Raw genomic sequence first — 27,594 nt, forward strand, 5'->3', positions numbered from 1 at the left:
TGATGAACAATTATTCAGGGCACTTGATTAGCAGGACACGGCTGCTACTAACCCTTTTAATGCCAATGGAGTTAATAGCTATAAGGGTATATTAACTTTTTCACACACTGCTTCTTCCTTTTTCCCTACTTTTTGTTAGATGAATAATGACACGCTATAGTTTTTCACGTGTTCGTCTGAGGTTGTATTTACCCAATTTTAAGACTTTTTAAGGACAACATTTTTTTTAATATGTCCTGATATGTAAAGTAATAGAATTCATAGAGGGTGTACATAGTTTTTTTCTCTTGACTGTATATATAAAGTCAAAAGCAAAAAACTTTTCTTTTTTTTGTGATATTTGGGGCTACTAAATGTTGCACCAGATAGTAATGCTGATGTTTGAGTGCTTATTACAGGTCAGCAAAGACCAACCATGATATTTGTACTTGCAGACCAGTAAATTCTATTGATTGAAGTGTTGGTTGGTGCTGCACTAGCCTCTAGAGCAGGGTTCCCCAACTCCAGTCCTCAAGGCCCGCCAACAGGTCATGTTTTCAGGATTTACTTAGTATTGCCCAGGTGATAATTGCATCACCTGTACAATACAAGGGAAATCCTGAAAACATGACCTGTTGGTGGGCCTTGAGGACTGGAGTTGGGGAACCCTGCTCTAGAGCTACAATGACTGTCAGACAAGATACATATCAGGTTTTCCAAGCAGATAGTTTTAGTGTGGTTCAGCCTAGTACATTCAGTGATTTAGGGGAATTATTTGCTATTCTATAATTAAAAGGCAGAAAAGTGTTTAATTTGCTGTCATTCATTAGAGACTAACAATGTTTGTCAGCTGACACAGATTAGACATTTCTCTGGGAATGGATTGTGGTAGACGCTCTTACTGTGTCACAGCGAGCATAGCAGCATCCTATATAGACACTATACAGACTATAATATGGAGTCATAATAACAAGCATAGTAGAGGAAGCTAATTCCTCCTCCTAAAGTTATGTTAATCCTTTGTGATTGAGCAGGTATCATATTTTTGCGTTATTCAGACAGTACATCTGACTATATGAAACTTTGTAAGAAATCCAGTTAGGGGAAAGTGTGATGCTTGTCACCTACTTGCATCCAATACTTCTGCTTTCTTAGCCTGCAGGCAATTTTTCAGAAATTCCCAGTCCTCAAATAATCTATAGTGCATAGAAAAGAAGATGGGAAGGTGGAGCACAGCTGCAGATTATTTTTATCTCTCCTTTACCTCATCTCTTCAGCTGTTTAAAGAGACTGATTTTTTCAATGGGAGATATTCTTTAAAGGGAATCTGTCTGCAGAATTTCAGCCCCTCATCCCGACCCCCCAAAAAAAGCTAATTTATATGCACATGTTGCTCTTTCAATGATAAGTCCAGCAATACCTTTACATGGCCAGTCTGATCCTGCAATACTGAGTACTGAGAAATCAGCATTAGCATTAATATGCAAATGAGGCTGAAGAACTATTGTAGATCGGAAGCCTCTGTCACTTCAGCTCTATTTCCTGCCCAGCGCCACCTCCTCCTGCTTGACTGACAGTCTCTCTGCTATGTAACTTTAGGCAAAGGAGTCACCAGTCAAGCAGGAGGAGCTGGAGTGACAGGCTTCAGAACAACAGCCTCATTGGCATATCAGTTCAGTTGCTGATTTCTCAGTAACAGATTAACAGACTGCCATGTAAAGGAATTGCTGGACTTAACTTTAAAGGCCCTTTTACATTTAGCGATGCACCAGCGATCCGACCAGCGATCCAAACCGGTCAGGATCGCTGGTGCATCGCTAAATGATCGCTAGTGAGCTTTCATACAGAAAGATCTCACAGCGATGCAGCAGCGACGCAGCGCACGATACTCACCTTTCACACACAGCGATCCTGACGTCCTCCCGCCCGCCTCCACGCGTCGCTCGTCATCACAGCAGGAAGCCCAGCAGGAAGCTGACGACGAGAAATGGAGCCGGACATTCTCGCGCGATCAGCGGGGGAGCCGGTCGGAGGTAAGTATCACACATAGCGATATCGCTATAACGTCACAAAACCAGTGACGTTTTAGCGATATTGCTAGCGATAGCGCTTAGTGTAAAACCCCCTTAAGGCTATGTGCATACAATGCATTTTGTACGCGCTTTCGCTGCATTTTTTCAAAGCTGAAATGGTCCAAAAAACGCAATGGAATCCTTATCCAAGGGAATTCAATGACAATCCTGAAGTGTTGTGCACATTATCAGTAAATTTCCGTACGTATTAGCAGTCCATTTTTTTCTGCAGAATGTCAATTCTTTTTGCGTTTCTGCAGCGTTTCCGCACCCATGGACTTCAATTGAGTCAGTATCAATCCGCAGGAAAAACGCAGGTATAAAAATGTTTGCGGATTTGCTAAATTTTTGTTTTGCATTTTACTGGCTTCCTATGGTGTTTCCCACGTTGTCATCTGTCAGAGCACTGCGGGATCATGCTGGCAGATGTCAACGTGTTCCCGCAGCTGTGACTATCACCCGTGGTAACGTTACCGCAGACTGTCGGTCAGAGCGCTGCGGGATCATGCTGTCAGATGTTAGCGTGATTCCGCAGCTGTGACTGTCACCCACGGTAACATTACCGCAGACCGTCGGTCAGAGTGCTGCGGGATCATGCTGTCACATGTCAGTGTGATTTCGCAGCTGTGACTTACCCAATGGCGTGAGCCAATGAAACTACTGCTCCCATCGGGCTACGTCTGCTGTCACTGATAATAGTGACAGTAGGTGCCACTGATGGGAGACGTAGTTTCTTCTGCCAGCGCCCGTGCTCACAGTTAAAAGAAAAAAAAAGTTAAATTACATACATATTCACATAGAAATAAAAACCCATTATACTGACCTAACACCAAATCCCTGACGCCCTCGTCGCCTAGACATAATGTAAAATAATAAACCAACATATATTCACCTGTCCACCGTAGTCCACGTAATCAAGAGAGTCCCACGGCGATCTCACATGTAGAACAATCACATCGGGAGATGTGACCGCTCTACCTGGCCACCGGCGATACACTGACAGAAGTTAATTGCTCCCGCAGTATATCACTGAGCTGCCATGAGAGAGTTCACCGGAGTTCATCTGCTCCGGTGCTCTCACTTACGGCACCGCTGCGTGACAACTCTCCCACGCAGCAGTGGTGCTGTAAGGGAGATCACCGGAGCAGATCAGCTGATGAACTCTGGTGAACTTTTTCATGGCAGCTCAGTGATACACTGCGGTAGCGATTACCTCCTGTCAATGTATCGCCGGCTGTCTTTGAGCGCAGTCTCATCACTGATGTGACTGCTCTCAAAGTGATGATGATCCTCGTGGGACATTATGGATTATCTTCTGTGCGGACAGATGAGGAATATTTGTGGTTTATTTTATTTTTGTTGCAGAAGACATTGGCTTCAGTGGATTATTCGTTCGATAAGTATGGTTTAATTAAGATTCCATAAAGGAGTTTGTGTCATTATTTCAAATAAAGGACTTTATTCTGGGTGTCTGTGTTTTTATGCAATATCACTATGGGGTTACTAATGGATAGGTGTCTTATAGATGTCTCTCCATTACTAACCTGTAGGCTTTATGTCACCTGACAATACAAAGGTGACATCAACCCCACAAATATGAACCCCACTTGCCACCGCTACAGGGCAAGTGGGAAGACTGAGGATAAGCGCCAGAGTTGGCATATGTTATAGATGCGCATTTTCTGGGGTAGCTGAGAGCTGATGTTTTTAGTCTGGGAGGGGCCAATATTCATGGCCCCTTCCTAGGCTGTTAATATCAGCCCTCAGCTGTCTAAATAGCCTTTGCTGGTTATTAATTATAGGAGTACCCCACTTCATTTTTTGTGGGGTCCCCCATTTTAATAACCAGTGAAGGCTAAGTATACAGCTGTGAGCTAATATTAATAGCCTGAGAAACTCCATGGGTATTACCCCCCTTCCCAGGCTATAAAGATCAGCCCCCAGCCGTCGGCTTTCCCTCTGCTGGTTATTAAAATTACGCGGGAGCGCATGCCATTTTTTTTTTTTTCTTTAAAATTAACAGTTGCTGTCTGGTTACAGCCTATGTATATTCATTCTGTTAACACTCCTACATAGGCTGGTGACAATGTTGTGTCGGGCTGACACCTTTTCATTACTAAGCCAAGAGCTACGTCTCAATGACAGCTGCTGTCCTAAATCCATTACCTTGATGCCACATTGCATCAGCATGAAAAGGTGGTGTTGAACGAAGAAATTACACCACAAAACTGCAAGCAAGTGCTCAACGTGCGCACATAACCTAAAAGAGCTAGAGGCACATCTAAATAATTTTTTGGTGTGAAATCATGTTGACAGGTTCCTTTTCAGTTGTAAATTTTAATGCGCTCTCCTAGAGAAAGTTTTTGCACACTGCTACCTACCTTTTTGAATAATGATATATATACAAAACAAGAACATAATAAGAAACTGGAAATAGGACATCCAATGACCACTGGTACAGCTGGCAACAGAGCTTCCAAAGCGATCCAGAGCCAACACACCTGTGAAACAAACAAATCTCAATTAATTCAAACCACTCAATTAATTCAGATATATCTTGATTTGTAATTGGATTTGGTTTCTGTGTGGATTTCAGCATTATTAGCTATTTATTTTTATATACAAATATTTATACAGTTGTGCTCAAAAGTTTACATACCCCGGCAGAATTTTTGTTTTCTTGGCCTTTTTTCAGAGAATATGATTGATAATACCAAAACTTTTTCTCCACTCATGGTTAGTGGTTGGGTGAAGCCATTTATTGTCATACTACTTTGTTTTCTTTTAAATCATAATGAAAACCCAAAACATCCAAATGACCCTGATCAAAAGCTTACACACCCTGGTGATTTTGGCCTGATAACATGCACAGAAGTTGACACAAATGGGTTTGAATGGCTACTAACATCCTCACATGTGACCTGTTTGCTTGCAATCCGTTTGTGTGCATAAAAGCTGAGTAAGTTTCTGGGATCCAGACAGAAGAATATTTAGAATTGAGAGTCCTCAGTGGTTGATCCAGACAGACTCTTGCATCTTTCATCCTGCCACTGACATTTCTGGATTGTGAGTCATGGGGAAAGCAAAAGAATTGTCAACGCATCTACGGGAAAAGGTAGTTGAACTTTATAAAACAGGAAAGGGACACAAAAAGATATCCAAAGAATTGATAATGCCAGTCAGCAGCGTTCAAACTATTATTAACAAATGGAAAATTAGGGGTTCTGTAAAAACGAAACCATGGTCAGGTAGACCAACATAAATTTTGTCCACAACTGCCAGGAAAATTGTTTGGGATGCAAAGAAAAACCTACAAATAACATGAGCTGAAATACTGGACTATCTGAAGTCTAGTGGTGTGGCTATTTCAAGATGCACAATAAGGAGGCACTTGAAGAAAAATGGGCTGCATGGTCGAGTTGTCAGAAGAAAGCCATTACTGTGCAAATGCCACAAAGTATCTCACCTACAATATGCAAAACAGCACAGAGACATGCCTCAAAACTTCTGGAACAAGGTAATTTGGAGTGATGAGGCCAAAATTGAACTTTTTTGGCCACAACCATAAATGTTACATTTGGAGAGATTTAAACAAGGCCTATGATGAAAGGAACACCATTCCTACTGTAAAGCACGGAGGTGGATCGCTGATGTTTTGGGGATGTGTGAGCTTCAAAGGCACAGGAAACTTGGTCAAAGGTGAAGGAAAGATGAATGCAGCATGTTATCAGCAAATACTGGAGGCAAAATTGCAGCCATCAGCCTGGAAGCTGCCAATGGAATGTACTTGGACGTTCCAACATGACAACGATCCAAAACACAAGACAAAGTCGACCTGTCATTGGCTACAGCAGAATAAAGTGAAGGTTATAGAGTGGCCAGCTCAGTCTTCTAGACTCAATATCATTGAGCCACTCTGGGGAGATCTCAAGCGTGCAGTTCATGCTAGACAGGCCAGGAATTTACAGGAACTGGAGGCTTTTTGCCAAAAGGAGTGGGCAGATTTACCATCTGAGAAAATAAAGAACCTCATCCACAACTACCACAAAAGATAAGCTGTCATTAATGTTAGAGGGGGCAATACACGGTATTAAGAAATGGGGTATGTAAACTTTTGATCAGGGTCATTTGGATGTTTTGGGTTGTCATTATGATTTAAAAAGAGAAAACACAGTAGTTGGCTTCATCCAACCACTAGCCAGGAGTGGATAAAAAGTTTTGGTGTTATCAGTCACATTCTCAGAAAAAAGGCCAAGAAAACAAAAATTCTGCTGGGGTATGTAAACCTTTGAGCACAACTGTATATGTGTGTCTATATATGTATGGAAAGGTGGCCTCGATCTGGAAGGCATAGGTATAGCTATATATATATATATATACCTATACCTATGCCTTCCAGACTGGGGCCACCCTTCCATACTTAGTACCGTGTCCTCCAACGGTGTCCGGGCATTAACATTAAGCAGGTAGTGTCACATGAGCACTGCAGCAAATCAGAGACTATGTATTAGCTGCAGCCTTCACGTTGTATCCGAAAAAAGCACTCCTGGGATTCTCCCAAAGTACCCAGTGAGATGTGAGAATAATGAGAATAGAATTATTTTCTGTATTTCTTAGACCACCTAGGACCCATTAAGATTACCATAATGTTTAAACTAGTGAACTACCTCTTTAATTTCTTTGCAAAGAAGAAATGCTATTAATACACACTAAGATAAAGTATACAGAAAATGCATTTATGAGCATAAACAAGCAAAAAGTTATATTATTCACATAAAATCCTTTTTTGTCCATATAAAGAATTTTTAGATAAAGAATTGGGACATCCTGGTCCTCTTTGTTCTTAATTGAAGAGAAATATCTCAATATTTCCCGACATTCCCAACAGAGAAAGACATAGAAAAGTACTGTCCACCTGAGCTTTTACATAGATTATTTTGTATTTTCAGAGAGTAGTGGTAGAATTTAATGTCATAAAATAATACCTTATGATAAATTGTGTTACATAAATATAAAGAATATTCTGTTTTAAGTAGGTAGACATATCACCTAAAAAGCAGATTTCCTCCTGTCTGGTCAGACAAAGTGCATGTATCTGCAGCACAAGCAATATCTCCTGTTACCCTTTTATTTGAATCGCATTACAGGGACACTAGAAATAACCTGGCATCATCCATCACTTTCATTTCCTTTGACCACTCACAGGGCGCAGTGTCAATGTGAGCCAGCGCTTGCAGATAAATGTTAGCAGGTCATCTGCCTGGTCATGCCAATACTAATCCTTTTCTCTTGGCTTACAAACACAGCAACAAATGGGTGACTAAAACCATCAATAAAGAAAGAGAGCAGGAAACAAAGTCTTGAAAATTCTCCCATTCTTGTTATTACTCTTCGCTATTGTTACTGTTGCCTTTGACTTTCACTAGTAAAGCACATGTCAAGGCTTTAGGACCCAGTTTTAAGGATTTGGATGTTTAGTATTTGATAGACATTAAAGATGGTGCAAATTGATTCATAGGACCCAGTCCAGCGGCCACATCAGTAATTTGATGGGAGCTCTCTGAACCACCTCGTACCTTCCTATTTCCGATGCCCTTTTTTGATTAGTCGGCCTGCTGTGATGTCACGTGTGCATAATGCTGCAACGATGATGTCACGACAGGCCAGCTAATGAAAAGAGGAGCCAGGAATGCTGTCATGTAAGAGGCGATTCGTAGGGCTCCCACAACTGACGTGGCCGCTGGATTTGGCCCTTCAAATCAATTCACAGCAACTAGTAGATTAGTAGTACTATGTGTTAGGAGTACTTAAGTTGACACTTACATATAAGTATTTGCAATCTCTTAAGAATAAGTCAGCATAAATCATTTGGAACATATTCCTGATATGGCTATGGTGCTTTTAATATCATGGATGGTACATGCCACCACTTAGGGTTGTCTTTATACTACTCGGGTCTCAGTCAGGATCAGTAGATCAGCTTACTAACTACAGCTAAAAGCAGGTAACATTTCCTATATCTATGGGGGGGTTGGGTAACAATCTCCATACTGCCAAAAAGTGGAGTACCACAGCCATATTTCGTATATTAGGTAAAAGATGCTCCTATTTTATTGGCTAGTTTCTTCAAATTGTAATAGTAAACATTGTTTAAAACGAGATTAACTTGCAAAGCCTTGTAAGATGAAGAAAATTATATATATAGGGAGATAAACAAATCCTTTTTTAAACTGCTTACTTTTTCATACTACCTAACTGAGAACGGGATGCAAGTTACTTAGCCTTAGGACAGAACATCAAAATCAGATTGGTGGGCACCCACATCAGTCAGCCAACAACCAGTGCCAGGTGTATGAAGTACAGCTTTGTACTCTGGCTAGTGGCCATTCTTGGGTACGTCACGCACTTCAAAGCCCCTTTACCGAGACTGGTGGGGTCCCAGCAATCAGCTGATTACAACCTATTCTATGGATAGGTTTAACCCCTTTTAACTATGTAACTTACTGCATACCATATAAATATTTATTTCAAAATGTGCTAAGTATATTACAACTGCATGTCCACTGGTGGTGGCTGAAGGCAGTTAGCATTTACATTTGAAGGTAATTGGAGCTCTGTATCAGAACAATGGAGTTTGTCCATTACCAAAATTCATGAAGAAATTCTTACAGAATTCTGGATATTATTAGACTGCTAAAACAAAATAAAAAACATAGACATTGCCTTGTACCAATAGTAATTGATTGCATTTAATATTGTGTAAGGGCTTATACAAACATCACTTTTTCTCATATGAGTGCCATCTGTGTTTTAGGCACTCGTATCTATGATAGTCTATGGGGTAGATCACATTTTCTTCAGAGTGGTCCACACAAAATCAGAGACTTGTCCAATATTGATCCAAGTGTTAGCTCAAACTTTCCAATTCAAGTCTATAAGTCCGCCAAAAAAAATAAGACAGCACTCAGATGCCATCCATGTGCTGTCTATTTTTCACAGAATGCGAAAAACAAAAAAACCCTGTTTGGAAGAGTAGAGCAGACCAAACACGGCACCCTAAGAGCGTAAATACAATATATAATAGTCTTTTATGGGTGCACAAATTAATGCACTCACTTGATGGAAGACTGATATGGCTTTAGACTGTGTATCCTTAAAAAATTCCTTTTCACAGAATGTTTGATAGGAGAAATTTGGGAAATCTCCCATCAGTTTATTTTTCCAGGACGTCCCCCTGACAGCACCATGGAGGATGTCCTCCTCCTCCTTACAGGGACAGGAAAAGCACACGAGAGGTTAAAGGGTTCCGCCCCACCCATCTCCCTCAGTGTTTTTCCTGTCCCTGCATGGAGGGACACGCGAGAGGAGTGCAGCAAGCGTACTCACCGGGCTCAGGGGGATCGTGCGGCCGGTCCAAGCCTTCCCCCTGCGAAGAAGCCCAGGGCCGAAACTTCCCGGTGGGGAGTCCCTCTGCCCCAAAGCCCAGGAGCAGGACGTCGCTCCTGGAGGAGCCGCTCCTACCGGTGGGAGGCTCTCGGCTCCATGTTTGGCCGCCGGTGTGGCGAAGGCTGGTCCCCCGCAGGCAGCTGGTCGAGCGGGCGCCGGCATCAGGAGGCGGGGCGCGTAGGAGGAAGTGGCCAGAGGAGATTCCCGGCCTATCGCAGAGAGTGTGCTTCACTTCCGTTGACGTCACACGCCGGCTTTGAAATGTCTGCGCGCGCTCCAGGAGCCTGGCATCTCTCTGGAAGCGCAGGAAAGAGGAACGCAGAGCAGACGATCGGAGGGGTAAGTGCGCCTGGCGCTGAGCTCCCTCCCCATGCCACCCTCTGCGGCCAATGTAATAGCCTGATTACCCTACCCTCTATCACCAGGAAAAGGGAACCCCAGCGCCTGCCCCGACAGTGGTCAAGGACCCAGCAAAGACCGCGTCTAAAACGGTCAAATGCCCGGTATGCAGGGTAAAGCTGCCAGACACCTACGCTAAAACCCTCTGCGGGCCCTGCACATCAAGGGTGATAGGTGAGGAGCAGCCATCCCTCCTAGCCGAGATGAGATCCCTGATTCGTGAGGAGGTCCGGGCCTCCAGAGGCAGTCTTGAGCAGCAATCCCCCAGCCCAGGGCCAAGCCGGAAGCGTCCAAGGTGGGAGGCGGAGATGTCCGAGCCAAGCTCCGAGGAGAGGTCCGACTTCCGGGACTCAGATCCAGAGGAGGAAGGGGAGATCCCGGCGGATAAGCATGATGAGGGCAGGAAATACCTGTTCAGACTTGAGGACATGGACGATTTAGTCCAGGCGGTGAAGAACACCATGCAGATGGAGGAAGTTCCTAAACCGCAATCCAGGCAGGACCTAATGTTTGGAGGTCTCGTGTCTCGAGCCCAGACAGTGTTTCCCGTAAGCGAATATATAAAGACAATGATCCGCGAGGAGTGGAAGGACGAGGAATGACGTCTGGTGCTATCCCGGGACTTCAAAGGTCGACTGCCGTTTGACCCGGAGAAAACACAGTCGTGGGAGGAGGTTTCCGAAAATTGACGTTCCGGTGGCCAAGGTCACCAAGAAGACCGCCATACCATTCGAAGACTCATCTAGTCTCCGGGATCCGATGGACAGGAAGGCGGACGTTCTATTAAAAAGAACTTGGGAGACCTCGGGGGCCCTTATCAGGGCTAACATAGCAGCCACCTCGGTGGCCAGATCTATGTTTTTGTGGTTGGGGCAGTTGGAGGATCACCTTACCAACAAGACCCCTTGATCTGAGATTCTAGCTTCACTTCCCCTCATGAAGTCGGCCACGGCGTTCCTGTCAGATACGTCGGCCGAATCAGTAAGACTTGCAGCCAGAAATAGCTCCCTCTCTAATGCCGTCCGAAGAGCGGTCTGGCATAAATCATGGTCAGGAGACAACGCCTCTAAAGCAAAACTCTATTCCCTTCTCAGGTCTAAGAGTTTTCGGACCAGCCCTGGATAATATCTTGGAGCTGGTGTCAGACAAAAATAAGGGATTTCCAGAGGAAAGGCCTAAGTGGCCCCAGCCCTTTCGGAGAGTGCCCTTCTATAGGAAACAAACATCCTAGGACCCAGGTTAGGTCTAGTAGGGGCTCGTACAGAAGTCCCCACGGCCAAGGCGGGAGAAGCAAGGGCTCTCTTTTTCCGTCAACCTCCAGATCTAGGAGGCAATGACGCCATAGGTATTGGGGGAAGACTTTGCGGCAAACTGGTCCCGGGTTACCCAGAATCAGTGGGTCCTCAGAGCAATCTCGGAGGGCTACAGGATAGAGCTCTATTCCCCCCCCCCGACAGATATACTATCCCTACTATAGTCCAGAGGTACTCACCAATGTGGGCAGACATACACGACATGATCACGTCAGAGGTTATAGTGCCAGTTCCTCTGACAGAAAGGGGAAGAGGACACTACTCCTCCCTGTTCTCCATCGCGAAGCCATCTGGCGAGGCTCGGACTATTATAAATTTAAAGCCTCTAAATACCTGGGTCAGGTGCAAAAGATTCCGGATGGAATCTATCCGGTCCGCAATACAGTTAATAGACAGAGACGCGGTCATGTGCACTCTCGACCTGAAGAGTGCGTACTGTCAGGTCCCTATTCACCCCTCATCCCAGAGTTTACTAAGATTCTCAGTGAAATTTCCAACCCGGACCTGCCACTTCCAGTTCCAATGCCTTCCATTCGGCCTGGCCTCGGCCCCCCGAATCTTCACAAAGTTGATTGCGGAGGTAGTGGCCTTCCTGAGGAGTCAGGGTATCATAATCATCCCGTACCTAGACGACTTCCCCGTGGTGGCAGCATCAGAAGAAGCGCTCATCCGAAACAGAAACCGAACAACATCTCTAATGGAGTTCCTCGGCTGGAAAATCAACTGGCAAAAATCAGACCTTATACCAGAATGCAGGAAGGTCTTCCTTGGTGTACTCTTGGATTCACAAGAGAGGATATCCCTGCTACCAGAGCGCAGGCTGAAGATAATTCAAGACAGCCAGGGACCTCTTAAAGCATCACTCTTCCATACAAGAAGCAATGGAGGTCCTGGGCCTTATGATGGCCTGCATCCCGTGTGTCAGATGGGCCCAGTCCCACTCGAGACCGTTACAAAAGCAGATCCTCGAGGTATGGAACAGGAGGCAGACTTCGCTCGACGGACCCATAACGCTGTCAGGGCCAGCGAGAAAGTCACTACGGTGGTGGACACAGGCCAGAAATCTCCAGGTCGGTGTTTTATGGACAACCTCTCCATACGTGGTACTCACCACAGACGCCAGTACATGGGGATGGGGAGCCCACGTAGAAGGGAAGATTTTCCAGGGGAGATGGCCGGCAGAGTTCGGAAACAGATCCTACAACTACAGGGAGCTCTACGTGGTCTGGGAAGCTCTGTTGCGGATTCATCCAATCATAAAGAATCGACACGTCCGGGTGTTATCCGACAACACAACAGCAGTGTCATTCCTGAAACACCAGGGAGGACCCAGGCACCAACCCCTCCAGGCCTTAGAGGGAAAAATATTCTCTTGGGCAGAAAGAACAGTGTTCTCGGTAACGGCAGTCCATCTAGACGGCTCCCTGAACGTGGTGGCAGACTACCTAAGCAGACAACAGGTCTACCCGACGGAATGGGAATTGAACGGAGAAATTTTTCATCAGCTGTGTCAACGTTGGGGAACCCCCAGTATAGACCTATTCACAAATCAAAGAAACGCAAAGGTCTCCAGATTTTATTCCCTGAACCAAGAAGACCACCCGGAAGGGGTGGACGCCCTGAGCCAGACTTGGAAAGAACCCCTCTCGTACGCATTCCCACCACTGGCTCTCATACCGACAGTGTTAAGGAATATCCACGAGGACCGCGCAAAAGTAATAGTGGTGGTTCCATACTGGCCGAAGAGAAGTTGGTTTTCCCTACTGGGAGCCATGGCAGTGGGAAACCCGGTCGAGCTACCTCCATGGAAGGACCTCATCCACCAGGGCCCGATCTGCCACCAAAATCCAGCAAGACTTCATCTCTCGGCTTGGATCCTGAAAGGAACATCTTAAAGGCAAAAGGCTTATCAGACCAGGTCATATCTACCCTACAGGCCAGCAGGAAGCCGGTTACATCCGCAATATACCGGAAGATCTGGAAGAGGTTTTGTCTGGACGGTGGCAGGTCCGATCTTGTGGGGGGTACCCCTGACCTCCCTAGTATTTTAAACTTCTTACAGGCAGGGTTTGATAAAGGTCTTAAGCCTAGCACTTTAAAAGTTCAAATTTCGGCCTTAAGCTCATATTTCGATTACCCATTAGCATCTCATCCCTGGGTAATAAGATTTGTAAGGGCCACGCAGAGGCTTCGCCCCACGATTAGACAGCTCACCCCGCCTTGGGACCTTGTCCTGGTACTCAGGTTCTTATGTAGGGATTCTGGCATTCCCGGTAAGGAGATGCCTATCTCAACTCTCACCCGCAGAACGGCCTTCCTCGTAGCCATTACCACAGCCAAAAGAATTGGAGAGATCCAGGCCCTATCCACTAGAGACCCATATCTCCGGATCAGAGAAGACTGTATAGTTCTGAGATTGGACCCGGCATTTATCCCAAAGGTAGCCTCCCAGCAAAATATAAACCAGGAGATAGTGTTACCATCATTTTGTGACCATCCACGGAACGAGAAAGAGCAGCGTCTTCACTCGCTGGATGTGAGACGCGCGGTTATTAATTATTTAGAAGTCACAAACAGTTGGCGTATCGACCCAAATCTATTCGTCCTTTTTTGGGGTAAAAATAGGGGGAAAAAAGCCTCTAAGGCAACTATCGCCAGATGGATTACGTCAGTAATCGCCATCGCCTATCAGGCGGAAGGTGCAAACCCGCCGGATACACTGAGGGCCCACTCTACCAGGGCAGTATCGGCCTCATTGGCCGAACGGGCGGGCGCCTCGGTTGATCAGATCTGCACAGCAGCAACCTGGGCCAAACTTAATACTTTCTGCAAGCACTATAAGCTTGATGTGACGGCTAGTCAGCAAACCACATTTGGGAGAAAGGTTCTACAGGCGGTAGTCCCACCCTAGGGGAGGTGCTTTGGTACTCTCCATGGTGCTGTCAGGGGGACGTCCTGGAAAATAGGTATTAGACCTACCGGTAATGATGTTTCCAGGAGTCCATCCTGACAGCACGGGTAGTTCCCTCCCTGTTATATTATATTATACTATGCTATATTATGTTATATATGTCATGTCATATGCTGTAATATGATTGTACCATTAAAATTTTACGTGCATTATCCACATTGTGGTACTTGTCAAATCACTGAGGGAGATGGGTGGGGCGGAACCTTTTAACCTCTCGTGTGCTTTTCCTGTCCCTGTAAGGAGGAGGAGGACGTCCTTCATGGTGCTGTCAGGATGGACTCCTGGAAACATCATTACCGGTAGGTCTAATACCTATTTTTGCATCCGAGAAAAACTGATGAAACTCTGACACTGACAGAACTCTGATGAAACGCTGATAAAGAACGGTCACTAAACTCAGCATGTGAGAAAAATGACTGACGTCTCAGTGAGACATTAGGGCTTGCTCACATTAGCGTATAAATTGTACTAGTGCCAGGTGAGAAAAAAATCGCATTGCACTCTGACGAATATTATTAAATGAGTCAGTGCTCATCTAAGAGTTTTCCCTGAGCTGAGGAAAAAAATACATAATGCTGCATATATCAGACGTGACTCATCAATGCAAGTCAATGGGTGCGAGAAAAATAACAAACGGCACATGGACCATTCATTTGTCGTCCAATTTGTATGCATACATCTCAAAGTAAACCTGAAATTTCATCAGCCAAGTACAGGAAGTTCACAGCCCAAACCGTCAGGATAGATTGTTGGATGGATGGACAGATATAGGTGCTTCTCACAAAATTAGAATATCATCAAAAAGTTAATTGATTTCAGTTCTTCAATACAAAAAATGAAACACATATTATATAGAGTCATTACAGAGAGATCTATTTCAAGTGTTTATTTCTGTTAATGTTGATGATTATGGCTTACAGCCAATGAAAACCCAAAAGTCATTATCTCAGTAAATTAGAATACTTTATAACACCAGTTTGAAAAATGATTTTAAAATCCGAAATGTTGGCCTACTGAAATGCATGTTCAGTAAATGCACTCAATACTTAATCGGGCTCCTTTTGCATCAATTACTGCATCAATGCGTCATGGCATAGAGGCGTTCAACATGTGGCACTGCTGAGGTGTTATGGGAAATTCTCTGTGGGGTTTTGATGATATTCTAATTTTGTGAGAAGCACCTGTAGATAGCTATCCGATAGATATTCTATAGCTATTTAATTTCCCCAGAAGTGGTTCATCACATTAGATGTGCCAATACTCTTCGCTCTTCCAGGTTGTCCAGGTGCCGTGGTAATCGGGCTTGGGTATGATGTCAGCTGTGATTTGTCAAAAATCACAGCTCTCATCAAGCTTTGGTGTATGTAATGGATAAGTGTCTAATAGACACCCCATTACTAACGCAGTGATAAAAAAAACACACAAATACTTTATTTGAATAAACACGCCCCACACTTTCCTTGGTTCACCAATTTATAAAAATAAAACAAAATAAAACATGCAGGTCCGACATAGTCCACAAATGAAAACCTGAAAAACATAAAAAGAGTGAAATAAAAACAAGACACTGTCCCTTGTTCACTAATTTATTAAAAAATAAGGATCCGACGTAGTCCAGTGCTTCCTACGATTTTCTCTTTTTCTGTTGTTAAAAACCTATGGAGACTCGTTCTGACGCTCCATAGACTTTTAGCAGCAGCCACTCCCAGCTCTTGTTGCCCTCTGCAAGTCCCGGCAGCACAGAAAGCAGCATGATCCGGGGTGACTCTGTTGACCGTTATCGTTACTGACGTCACCGCTCTTCAGAGCCACTGGGTCTCACGAAGTGCAGCATGAGCTGGGAGTGGTTGCTGCTATAAGCCTATGGACATTTAGAACGAGTCCTAAACAAAGCAATAGTATAAGGATAATAAAATATTACTCATAGAAAATTAACAAGAAATTTGAAAAATTGAAAAAAAAAAAAGTTTAAAACTATAATAATATGTTGGCTGGGACCCCTGACAATAAACATCGCAAAATTTTTCCCTTTTCCCACTCCAACTCTAGTTTCGACTCCTTAAATTGCCAATAATTAGTAATAACAATTTTACTGTAGTAACATTATTGCATCACTTTTTTTAGGGGCCTTAGAGTGATAGAACATAAAATAAAAATTAACATTTCTAAACGTCTCTAAATTAATCAATGAATTAACCAGTATTAGTAACTGAAAATTATTTATTTTGATAAAGTTGGAGTCCGTACATTCCTATACATTCCACCCACAACTATTTCCAACTCCACAGCCCAAGAACAGCGCGCACATCTGTCCTCAGGTTGTGTGAGATTTTGCAGGTTAGCCTTGTTCACTTCAGTGAAGCTGAGCTACAATATCAGAGACAACCCATGAACAGATGAACACCTGTTTCTAAAAGAAAGCCTTTTTTTTTCTTAATTTAAGTCTTAGACAAACCTATTAATTCAGAATCAAGTTGTCTGTTAAGGTCATTAATAAACAGCAGATTATTTTAATGAAAAATATCACAGTTATTTTCTTGCTGGCTTCCGAGGCCCCCTTAACTGGTACCCTGCTGACCTCTGTATAGCCTAACCTCCTGGGGTGAAGTTTCGCTCCTAACAGAGGCTTCAGTGGTCACCTGGGACTACATGCTGGGCTGCTCTGAGAGGGTACCAGTCAAAGGGACCGCTGAAACTCCAGGGGAGGTAAGTACGGTGTTGTTGCACATTGCTGCTATGGCTCTGCAGATTTTCCTATATATTCTTGTAGATTTTCTGCTGAAACTTCCCTTACAAATCCTCTGCTTGTGGACATACTCCAACAAAGTATATGATTCCCTGATAACTGAATAGAACTAAACCTGATGTTCATCATGTGACTCAATGCATTCAGTTACTAATATATTGTCAATCTGTAGACCAGGTTCACAGGGTTATGCAATAGAACTAGCATTGGAATAATGATTATTATGGTTATTAATAGAACAACCATTGTATTCAGTTATATAACTATTGTAATTTATCAATAGGATTTACGGTACTTTTTAGTTTTCATAAAAAAGAGTAGACAGGACGACCAATAAAAATATGTTCCTGCACAGAAAATAATAGACAAGCTGTGATGTGTTGTGCTCCTTCTGGGCAGTGCACCTAGATAATCCATCACTGACAGCGAAACCCTACCTCAGTCATATGAGTCTGCCCATATTCAATGTCTTATAACCCTGTTGCTAACTGAATGCCAGGGGTCACATAACTAACCTGTCAGCCCAATGATACATTACACGTGATTAATTAATCATATGCACCATTCTACTGTGCAGGGAAACAACACCGCAACATGGATATTTATCACTATTTAATGGTGTTAGCCACCTTCTGATAAAATTTCAGACATAAATTAACCTGATGTGAATTGTCATATAAAATGCTGAGTTATGGCATTGGTAAGTCAGGAACGTCTCTGAAGCCTGTATAGCTGCCCCAAGGTACTGTACTCGTATGTGTGTATGCACTAGACTAGATGTGTCGGTTGCTTCTAAGTTGGTGGCAGTCGCGGAATTTACCCACCTGACCATCACAGTGGCTATGTCCCTTTCACACATCATACCCCGGTACAGGTTGTGAAATTTCCTACATCTGCACATGTCTGGGTGATGATCATGTGGATAAGTTGTGGCAAATTCTGTATCCATGATACCCTTGGGCAAAGAGACGGAAACATCTGGTCGTGGTATTTCTTAAATCTAGTGTGAAAGTGGCCACTCCCTTAAATACACAAACATCTCAACATTGCAACACCAAGAAGGAAAAGTCGTAGAATTATGGAAATCACAGGATGAATAGACATGTTAGTGATATGCAAATGATGAACAAATGGAGACAAAATTTTCAAAACATCTCACTTTAGTTAGTATCAAGTATGAGCGCCACACATAGAAACACATGCACTTATATGCCTTGTCATTCTGTCAATATGGTTATTGTTCTGCCACTCTAAAGACACTTTGACACACAGATCATCAATATCTGATGCTGGCAGCTCGCTTTGCAATTGCTATAGTCGCACATGTAGGCCATGTTGCCTGCTCACAGCATAAATGGCGTTGCCATTGCTTATATGACTTTGCGTGTGAAAAACTGTCTTTTGGGATACTTTGGAGACATGGCCGTACTACTGGCTCCATGACCAAATTACTGTAACTCAAACTGTTAAATTACCTGAAATGAATACAATCAGGATCTGACTACCGTACATTTTACCACCCAACACCATAATCCTTGAAGTAGACCAGGTGTGATGTTCACACGAGACCTCTTTAAGTCATTACCCAAATGGTCTCCAAGTGGAGACTAGATGTTGGAATTGCGCCATGGAGGCTGGAATAGAGTTCTGTCCTTTCTAATGATACCAGCTTGTCTTGGATACAATGATTGCTGCAGACTACTTGGGCAACACCATGAAGAGACCTCTTTGAAGGAACTTCACTCTGGTCTTACTCCTGAGATTATGGTGTGGGGTGACATAATGTACAGTAGACTGACTCTTTTAGTCTTCATTCCAGGTACACTAACAGTTCGGTGTTACAATGTTTTGTGTATCCAGTTGTATGGTCATTTCCCCAGAGTGTCCAGGAGCAGTTTTTGAACATGACAGTGCAATGTTGCTAATGCTACTGTGAGCTGTCTGTGTGCTACCATGGCCTGCACCAGCTCCAGACTTGTCTCCCATTGACCACATCTGGGACATCACTGGATGGCATTTGCAAAATGGAGCTGCCAGTAGCGGATCATGATGATTTGCGTTACTTGAGTGCATTCAGTGCGGCAGGAAATGTCTCAGACAGTCATTAATTACCTCATTGAATATGCCGAGTCATATAAGTGCTTGTATTTCTGGGCATGGTGGTCATACTGAATACTGAATATATCAAGATGTTTGTAAAATTTAGTTTCTATTTTTTCATCATTGGCAAATCATTAACATGTCTATCTAACGTGATTTCCATAATTCCACAACTTTTTCTTCTTGGTGATGCAATTTTTATGTTGAGGAGAGTATATTGGAGAGGTTTATGGCTTCCTATGTATAGATAAATCCATATAGAAAATTTGTAAATTATCCTCATAAAAAGAATCCTCATTTAGTGGTTGTACAGAATTGTTATAGAAACTGAAATGAAAATGTGAAAACCTCATATATAGAAGATAGTCCAGAATCAGTCCAGGTTTGTCATATAGGAGGTCTCTGTGTTATGTTGTGTGTGATGGCTGACCATGCATCTTGTCTGACTGTAGTTTGGTAGTAGCTCCTCTGACAACTCATGGAGGAGACTGTCATGATTTATTTGTACTTGGTGCTGCAATGTTAACATTTCTCTCTCCCATCCCATTTTTCACTCCATCTCCTCCCTATCCCTCTTTTTCTGTCTTGCTATATCCCTTTTTCTCTCTCCAATTTTTAACCCTGGTTTTGACCCTAATTTGTTATCTATCGCTTGCCCCTTCCTTCTCTGGCTATATTTCTATTTCTCTTTTCCTCCCCTTTGCTCATATTGCATGTTGATCCGTCTCAGACACTCAGATGTTCGGAATTTTGGCACATTGTGTAAGTCTTTGCATGCAGCCACCAATCAGCGGCAGGCTCTGTCTGTGTGTCTGTCTTCTTCCTTGACCTGTCTTGTGATCTCCAGCCCGAGGGTCGGGGGGGTCAGTTTTCCTTCTCCGAGGTCAGTGGAGTAATATTTGGGAGTTTTATTTTCCTTGTCTATAAGCTTTTCATCAAAAATGTAAATACAAGGGAAAAATCTGTCATTGAGATTATCATACAACTGATGAGAATTGATGCCATTTGATAACCCCTTCTGTCATACTCATGTCCAACGCATGTAAAATACCTGTGTATAGATAAGGAAACCTCTACAGTCATTGCCAGATAACACTGGCTATAATATTCCCTGGGTGTAACTATGTATCATACTTCCCTCGATGTACAGTATCAGATTCTGTAATGCTTTCTGAGAAGTCCCAGGAGCAGTTATGCTGCCATTTCCTTCCTTCGTTTCACTCCTTCCATAAACCCACAGTTACTAAACGGTGGTAAGTGAATATGTGCAAAGTGTGTGGCCCTCTTAATGAAATGAGGGTGCCAGTTATTTTACACATATTCCATTGTTACAAAACCATGTATCATTTCCTTTACACTTCACAAATACTTGCTACTTTGTGGGGTATAACACATGAAATCCCAATAAAATACAATTAGGTTTGTGGGTGTAATGTGGAGACGTTCATGGGGGTGTGAATACTTTTTCAAGGCATTGTATAGATAAGTGTATGAAGGCATGAATTGATAAACTCCGAGCCTGCTCCAATTCTATATTTACTGTCAACACTGATGACATTGTCATTGGAGAGTTATAGAGCAAGGGTACCCAACCTTCTTTCCAGTTGGCCATGATTGTGACATTTGTATGTTACTTTGATGATAAGGTGATGTGAAAATATCCAAGTGGTTTCCAAAGGAATTTTATGGCTCAATTTAAATAAGCATAATAAATAACAAAGGAGACTGCTGTCGGTGCAAACATGTAATGTGTTATATTTATCCCGATCTGTCTGAATTAGTACCATGTTTTAGATGTGTCTATTTGCATGTGGATAAAGTTCTTATACGCTATGATGTATGTTGCCATATTCATTTACACCAACTGTAATTGTTTCATATATTAAGAAGCAATCCCATGTGCAGTGTATTGTACCAGTGCCCAGATTTGTACTGTGCATCATATGCTGTATGTTCCATAGCCTCCATGACAATGGCATGACAGAAGGGAATTGTAAAGCGCATGTGCATACACACTTTGATCATACTTGTGGTACTGCCGTTTAGTAACTGCCTAAACAATTATGTGGTTTCATAGTTCATGTTACACCCACATTGATTTCTTCTTTTCATTCCTTGTCTCATTTAAGTGTTTTCTTCCATTTCCCATGCCCCTCAAAGAATAGGGTCATAGAGATGCTTAAAGGGATATGATGTTAAAAAGTTTAGATTATATTTAACGCATATTACTTTCTCTCTCCTTTTTGCTCATTCTGTCTCCTTCTTTGTTTTCTATCCTTTTACTATTTTGTTGTTTGGTAACATTTCTTCCTTTATTATATGTCTTTACTTATGTGACCCCTTTCTCTTTTTTGTAATCTGACCTAATAATATCTGTGTTCCCTTTTTTCCTAAAATGTCATCCTACATTTCTTATTTTCATATCTAACTTTCCACTTGAATTATCTAATGTTTTGCTTTTATCTTTTCTGACCCATTTCTTGTGCTCTTCTATGTGTTTTTTTTATTATTTTTCACGTTGGTCGTCTTGCTATCTGCATCTGATTTCTTCCTGCCGTCTCCCTACATTTCTCAAACCCATTGATTGTTTCTCTTTATTACACTTTCCTTTTTCCCATTACTTTGTCCTCTCTACTCCCTCTCCTTATATGTTTTCTTTCCCTATCACAGCTTGTTCAGCAGTCTTGGAGAGTTGCACACTATTTCCCAGCGCAGCTATGGAACGTCCTACACCGTGCGCCCCGGAACCCGACACCCCTTGACTCGCCGAGCACCTAGCCCCGTATCACCTTCATCTGAGAGGGTGGATCCCTTGGGTGGAGCACGTTCCTATACGCTTACACCCCCCACCATACTGAAGTCCTCCAGTCTTTCAATTCCTCATGAACCCAAGGAGGTGCGTTTTGTTGTAAGGAGTGTCAGTGCCCGGAGTCGTTCTCCTTCCCCATCTTCTGGGCATCCAATGCACAGTTCTCGCCCATTCGTGCAGAAGCCCCTTTCTATGTGGAATAAGTATGATGTAGGCGACTGGCTAGAGAGTTTGAACCTTTCAGAACACCGTCTTAAGTTCCAGGACAACGAAATAGAGGGCTCCCATCTACCTGCTCTTACCAAGGACGATTTTGTAGAGCTGGGGGTAACCCGAGTGGGTCATCGCATGAACATCGAGCGTGCCCTTCGTCAACTAAGCACCAGCTGACCCGGTCAGGAGCTGCGGTCCCATCTCCCGGGAGGGCAACTCCGCACCGCTGCGGGGGGAGGAATTACTTTACATTCACATAAGGACAGTCACCGCTCAGAACATGTGAAACATCCACCTATTATACACAAATCAGAACAAGTAGCAAATACAGAATGCCTTGAACATACTGGAAATGGTTCGCATTGCTCCGAGCCTTTAAGTTGCTGTTCACACACACATACCGTGACTATTACATGTGCTAGCTTAATCACACTTAACCTGTCACATGCAGACACACTTACTCTGACACACACTGACACACAAGTGGTGACCCACACACTGACTGAAGGGAGACCATGTACAATAAGTGATAAATCAGATGCATAATATTCTGAAAGTATACACCACAACAGAAATAATCCTCTCCTTGTGCGGTGCAATGGGGCCCAGTAACTGATCCCCCCCTCCCTCTTTCTGTGCCAAGGAGGGGAGGTGGGATCAGTCACGGGGTCCCAAGGCCAGGCCACTGTGTGTTAATGCCACCTTTTTTACCTGAATCAACAAAACAATCGCAGTCAGACAGTGAGATCAGTCTGCAGGGGAACGGGGTTGAGCTGCAAACCTCCCATACCAAGATCTGACTCAAGTCCTGGAGAGAAATCCACGGATTGGGCTGGAAGAGGCCGCAGGTTCCAGCCACCGCCACTGTGGGACGCTTTTTATGCATCTTTTTAATTAGCTATATATTTGAAGAAAAAAAAAGGACTTTGCCTATATATATCTCATATAAATATATAAATATATATATCTATATATATCTATATACACGACACCCTCTCACTGGACTTTTTTATATCTGCAGATCTGGGGGTATATAGAGGTATATGCAGATTCTGCAGTACCTCATTTTGGGGTTTTGAATTTCATTTGATTATTTTTTCTTTTTATTGGAAGTAATGAGCGTTTTTACAATAAACCCCTCACCATGCCACCAGCATTCTTTAGAATGGAACATGCATCTCTACATCCGAATTCCATCTCCAAATGGGAAATCATATTTAGGGTTACTTTCATTTGTTTCTTACTTCATTTCAATGTCATATTTATTTGCACATGGGTATTCATTAAACTTGGGTCATTCATTTAAAAAAAGGTGGAAGATTTGTCCTTAAGTTGTGACTATTATGTCTGACTGTTCTGGGATATTTCTTATTGTAATATTCTTGCTGAATATCATATTTCCGTTAATGTAATATTCCATAGGGGTTACAGTTATTCTAGCATTTGACGTGACTTTTTAAGGTTTCAATTGGTTAACTCATTGGTTGGACATTTAGTTTATAATTCGGGGGTCACATTTGGATATATGGTTTTCATTTAAATTGAAAGCTTATTGAATTATTCCAGGGTTTTTGTCTATTCAGGTGTTCAGAATTAGCAATTATTTCCTCACATTGCTTTGTGTGGTTTAGCCGGAGAAAGAATAGACCCCCCCATATAAACCCTCTGAAAGTGATGTACATATTCCCAAACAAAATGTCACCAAGAGTTTCCCTCCCAGATAATTAGCATCCCAGAAACAAATGGAACTGCAATGGATATTTTGGTGATGTCCTCGCATCCATGGCCAGCTTTTTTCAGTACATTCTGTATTGTTATAATTGAGACCACTGGTGAGAGAGGAGGGAGGATCACGGAGCCGGCTGGGTCCTCTCATGTACTGTGTCCCTGTGCACCTGAGGATGGATTACCCGAGGGTGACCAACCTGGATCCGGTGTGCCTTATTGCCATGATAATCGCTTCAGGTCCCGAATGGGGAGAAGCAGTGTAATGTTATCCCATTTCCTGCAGTGCCTTATCGCCATTGTGGAGCTTAGACAAGACCCTCTGACTGTGTTACTCTAGCAGCTGCCGATGGAGCACATAAATATACAGTCCACAAGATGGAGCTATGGCTGCTGCTTCTCTGACTGGATCTCTACAGCCCAATCCCTACACACCAATGGAGCCTCATGGACAGGGTTGTCTATCCAGTTAACTGCTTAGCAGAGGGATGTCAAGGAGCGAGGCTCTTAAGGCCACATGCTTCTGCAAGGAGAGACAGGACACTCAAAATTTCAGTGTAAATTCACCCCATTGACTATGCTTCAATTACGTGAAGATTATTTTATCAAGTGTCACCTCAGTTTCCAGGTTGACTCAGCAATATAACACCAAACATTTGTTTGGGAAACGTTCCAGAACAAAAACGAAAAAAGTTGTCCCCTTTCTCATTTTTGGGAGTAGAGAGGAGATATTTTTTTTTTTGCATAGAGTACTAACGCTTCATATTTCCCGCTTCCCTCTTGGACACATATCACATAGCTTCTTACTATCTGCTAAGTCTTGCAGGAGTCCAAAACGCATTTACTAACTAACCCTAGCTTCCCAGAAACCAATTTAAAATCCATAAATGTATATTATACCGTTACAAAAAAAATCACAGCCAATAGTAGGAAATGTACCATAATACATTTTTTTTTCCACCAACAAATAAAACCACGAATTTACCTGATCAAAAGGAAAAAAAACTAAATCGCGAAGTAAAAGTGAAAAAAAAAGTGAAAAAAATATTAGTAGAATAAGAAAAACTACTATACAACTCCAGTGATGAAACACTTAAGAAATAATATATGGAATTTACCGAAAGCATGAGAGAAATGATGTGCCAAATTAAAGGTAATAAAATGTAAAAAATAAAAAAAAGTTTGCATATTTTTAATCTTTCTATAAAAAGCTTCTTTTTGTGTTGACCCCTGTTACACTGTGTACAATGTATATAGCCCTATATCTACTCTGTAAAAATTCTACAAAGCTCATCACTGATTTGTGTGAATCCTCTCCCATCCGTATACCTTTGACACTATTTTAGGCACCATAACCCAATGTTACACAGTCTGTTCTTATCCAAATCCATGTGTAACCTTGAAATGACTTTCCAGACTCACTCTCTTCTTTTTCCGGCTTTGCCAAAGCTTGAAGGGGAGGGACCGATGTTAATGTCTGATTGGGGAATCGGGATCCTGCCATGGGGTAAATATCATCTGGTGCTAAAAAGAGAGGGATGCGGTTTAATCTGCGCCTCTCGTATCTTAATGTTTTTAAGGCTTTCATACAGACAGTGTGTTTCCCACAGAGCATTGCACAGCTACTGGGGCACTTGTTCCATGTGTTGACCGTGGACCTAGAGCAATGGAGGAGTAGATCAGGTTGTGACTAAACCGCGTGCTGAAAATGATGGTTTGTTTGGCCGCAAAAGCAAAGTAGAAGCTCAATGTACAGGCTCTTGCTTCTCCAGATTATTTTACATATATGGCTGCATGGGATGGATAGCATGAGCATTACATTATGTTGTGGGACTTTATGACCAAAGAAAAAAATATTAGGACATTGCTGCTAGTAAAGCCACTGGGCACAGTGGAAACTGGTACACAGTTTTTATATATACATATATAATAGGTGTTATTTCTATTTCTAAATGTCCTTTAAGAGAAGTGGTGCCCAATTAGTCCAACCGGCCTCTGCCCACGCCACCCAACAATATTCTCCGTCCAGTGTTATCCATGTGAACATCATGCATTGATAATGAGCACAACCGAATGATTACGTTTAATTACTCAACCATTATCTCTACTACTCGTAGCCCACAGTCATCCGGTTCATTTATGGTATTTCAGCATCTTGTTTTGCATATTAACTTTTTTTTCCTCAAAAGCCATTCATTATGGCGCCCAATTGTGCACCATTGCAATACCGAATTACCATGTTGTTGAAAATGAAACTGTGATACATATATATATATATAGACCAAGGTCTTACAGTTCAATGCCATCTGGAAAATTACACATAGTACACAATGTTTAAGCACTTGAAATATTCTTAGGAATCCAATGTATATACATGTCTGTGACTGAACTTGCCATGAAGTATTAAGGCAGAACTAGAGCACTTTGGTGCATGGATTTTACAGTGCACCAGCTTTACTGATACAGCTGAGAAAAGAGAACAGAGAACCTTGTGTTCATGGTCAGTTTGCTTATCCAGGTTTTTGCACCAGGCTTTATACACTCTGGCAACAAGCACCTATCAGAAAATAAAAAAAAAACAATGTCCCTTCCATAAACTATTAGTCATTTCTCACTGCTGATAAGAATACCTGAAAAATCTACATTTCAGTGCTGAGGACTGTCTGTGAAATGCATGGGTGAAAGAGAATCCATCAGCAGGTTTTTCCTATGTAATCTGAGAGCACCATGGTGTCAGGGCTTAAGCCCCTGTCACACACAGCGATCTCGCTAGCGAGATCGCTGCTGAGTCACAAGTTTTGTGACGCAACAGCGATCTCACCAGCAAGAGCGCTGTGTGTGACACTTATGAGCGACCGGCCCCCCTGCCGGGTATCGCTGATCGTCCTGAAATGACCAGGTCATTTTTTTGATAGCTGGTCTCCCGCTGGCCAGCACGCATCGCTGCGTGTGGCAGGCGGAAGACCAGCGATCAGCGAGCTGGAGCTGGTAACCAAGGTAAACATGGTGTTTCTAAGCGCCGGGCGGCGCTTAGAAACCCGATGTGTACCTTAGTTACCAGCGTGCTGGTGCAGGGAGCTGATAACCAAGGTACACATCGGGTTTCTAAGCGCCGCGCGGCGCTTAGAAACCCGATGTGTACCTTGGTTACCAGCTCCCTGCACCAGTGCGCTGGTAACTAAGGTACACAGTGGGTATCTAAGCGACGTGCGTCGGTTGTTACCCGCGTGTCGCTGACCTGATCGCTGGTGAAGCTGCCTGTTTGACAGCTCACCAGTGATCATGTAGTGACACACCAGCGATCCTGACAAGTTCATATCGTTGTCGGGATCGCTGGTGAGTCGCTATGTGTGACGGGGCCCTTAGAGCCTGATTACAGTAATGTGCCACTTATTTGGTTGTGTTAAATCAGGGTTTTATCAGGAGATTATTACTACAGGACTAGGTTTCATTCCTCCTGGTTAACTGCTCTGTGTAACCCCGCCCCTATCTTTCTGCCTATGCATAGTGTACGCCGAAAGCTGTCAATCAGTGGTGTGCGCAGGGTTATACCTCAGCCCCTACATCATGGTGCACTCATTACATAGTAACAACCTGGTGACAGATTCCTTTGAAGTGCTGATGGCGCTTGGCAGTCACCCTCTAGTGATGCCAGCTGCTTGCAAACATTAACCAGCAGGGAGCCCGGAGGATTCCCTTCATTTTTACCGGAATTTCCTTTAGCATTTTATCTATTGAATTATATTTTCCTTATATTAGTAGAAGCTTTTAGCAATTCTCACCATGTCAGACATGCCAACATTTCTTTCCATTCGCTTCAT

The 27,594-nt window shown here is 43.0% G+C and overlaps 1 protein-coding gene across 6 annotated transcripts in view; it reads left to right on the forward strand.

The window, feature by feature from the left end:
• Positions 1-25,066, forward strand: part of SHANK3 (SH3 and multiple ankyrin repeat domains 3) — a 609,395-nt gene extending 584,329 nt beyond the window's left edge. For 4 of the 6 annotated variants that reach the window (XM_073579308.1, XM_073579309.1, XM_073579307.1 and 1 more), the window contains 2 exons: positions 19,757-19,909; positions 21,697-25,066. In XM_073579308.1, coding sequence (XP_073435409.1) covers positions 19,757-19,909; positions 21,697-22,225 — 682 coding nt within the window. In that variant the 3' untranslated portion in view covers positions 22,226-25,066. The remainder of the gene's footprint in view (positions 1-19,756; positions 19,910-21,696) is intronic. The other 2 variants (XM_073579311.1, XM_073579310.1) reach the window with 2 other exon arrangements.
• The last annotated feature ends 2,528 nt before the right edge of the window (positions 25,067-27,594 follow it).

The sequence above is a fragment of the Dendrobates tinctorius genome, unplaced genomic scaffold, assembly GCF_039654945.1.
Source record: "Dendrobates tinctorius isolate UK_male_01 unplaced genomic scaffold, ASM3965494v1 ptg000062l, whole genome shotgun sequence".
NCBI lineage: Eukaryota > Metazoa > Chordata > Amphibia > Anura > Dendrobatidae > Dendrobates > Dendrobates tinctorius.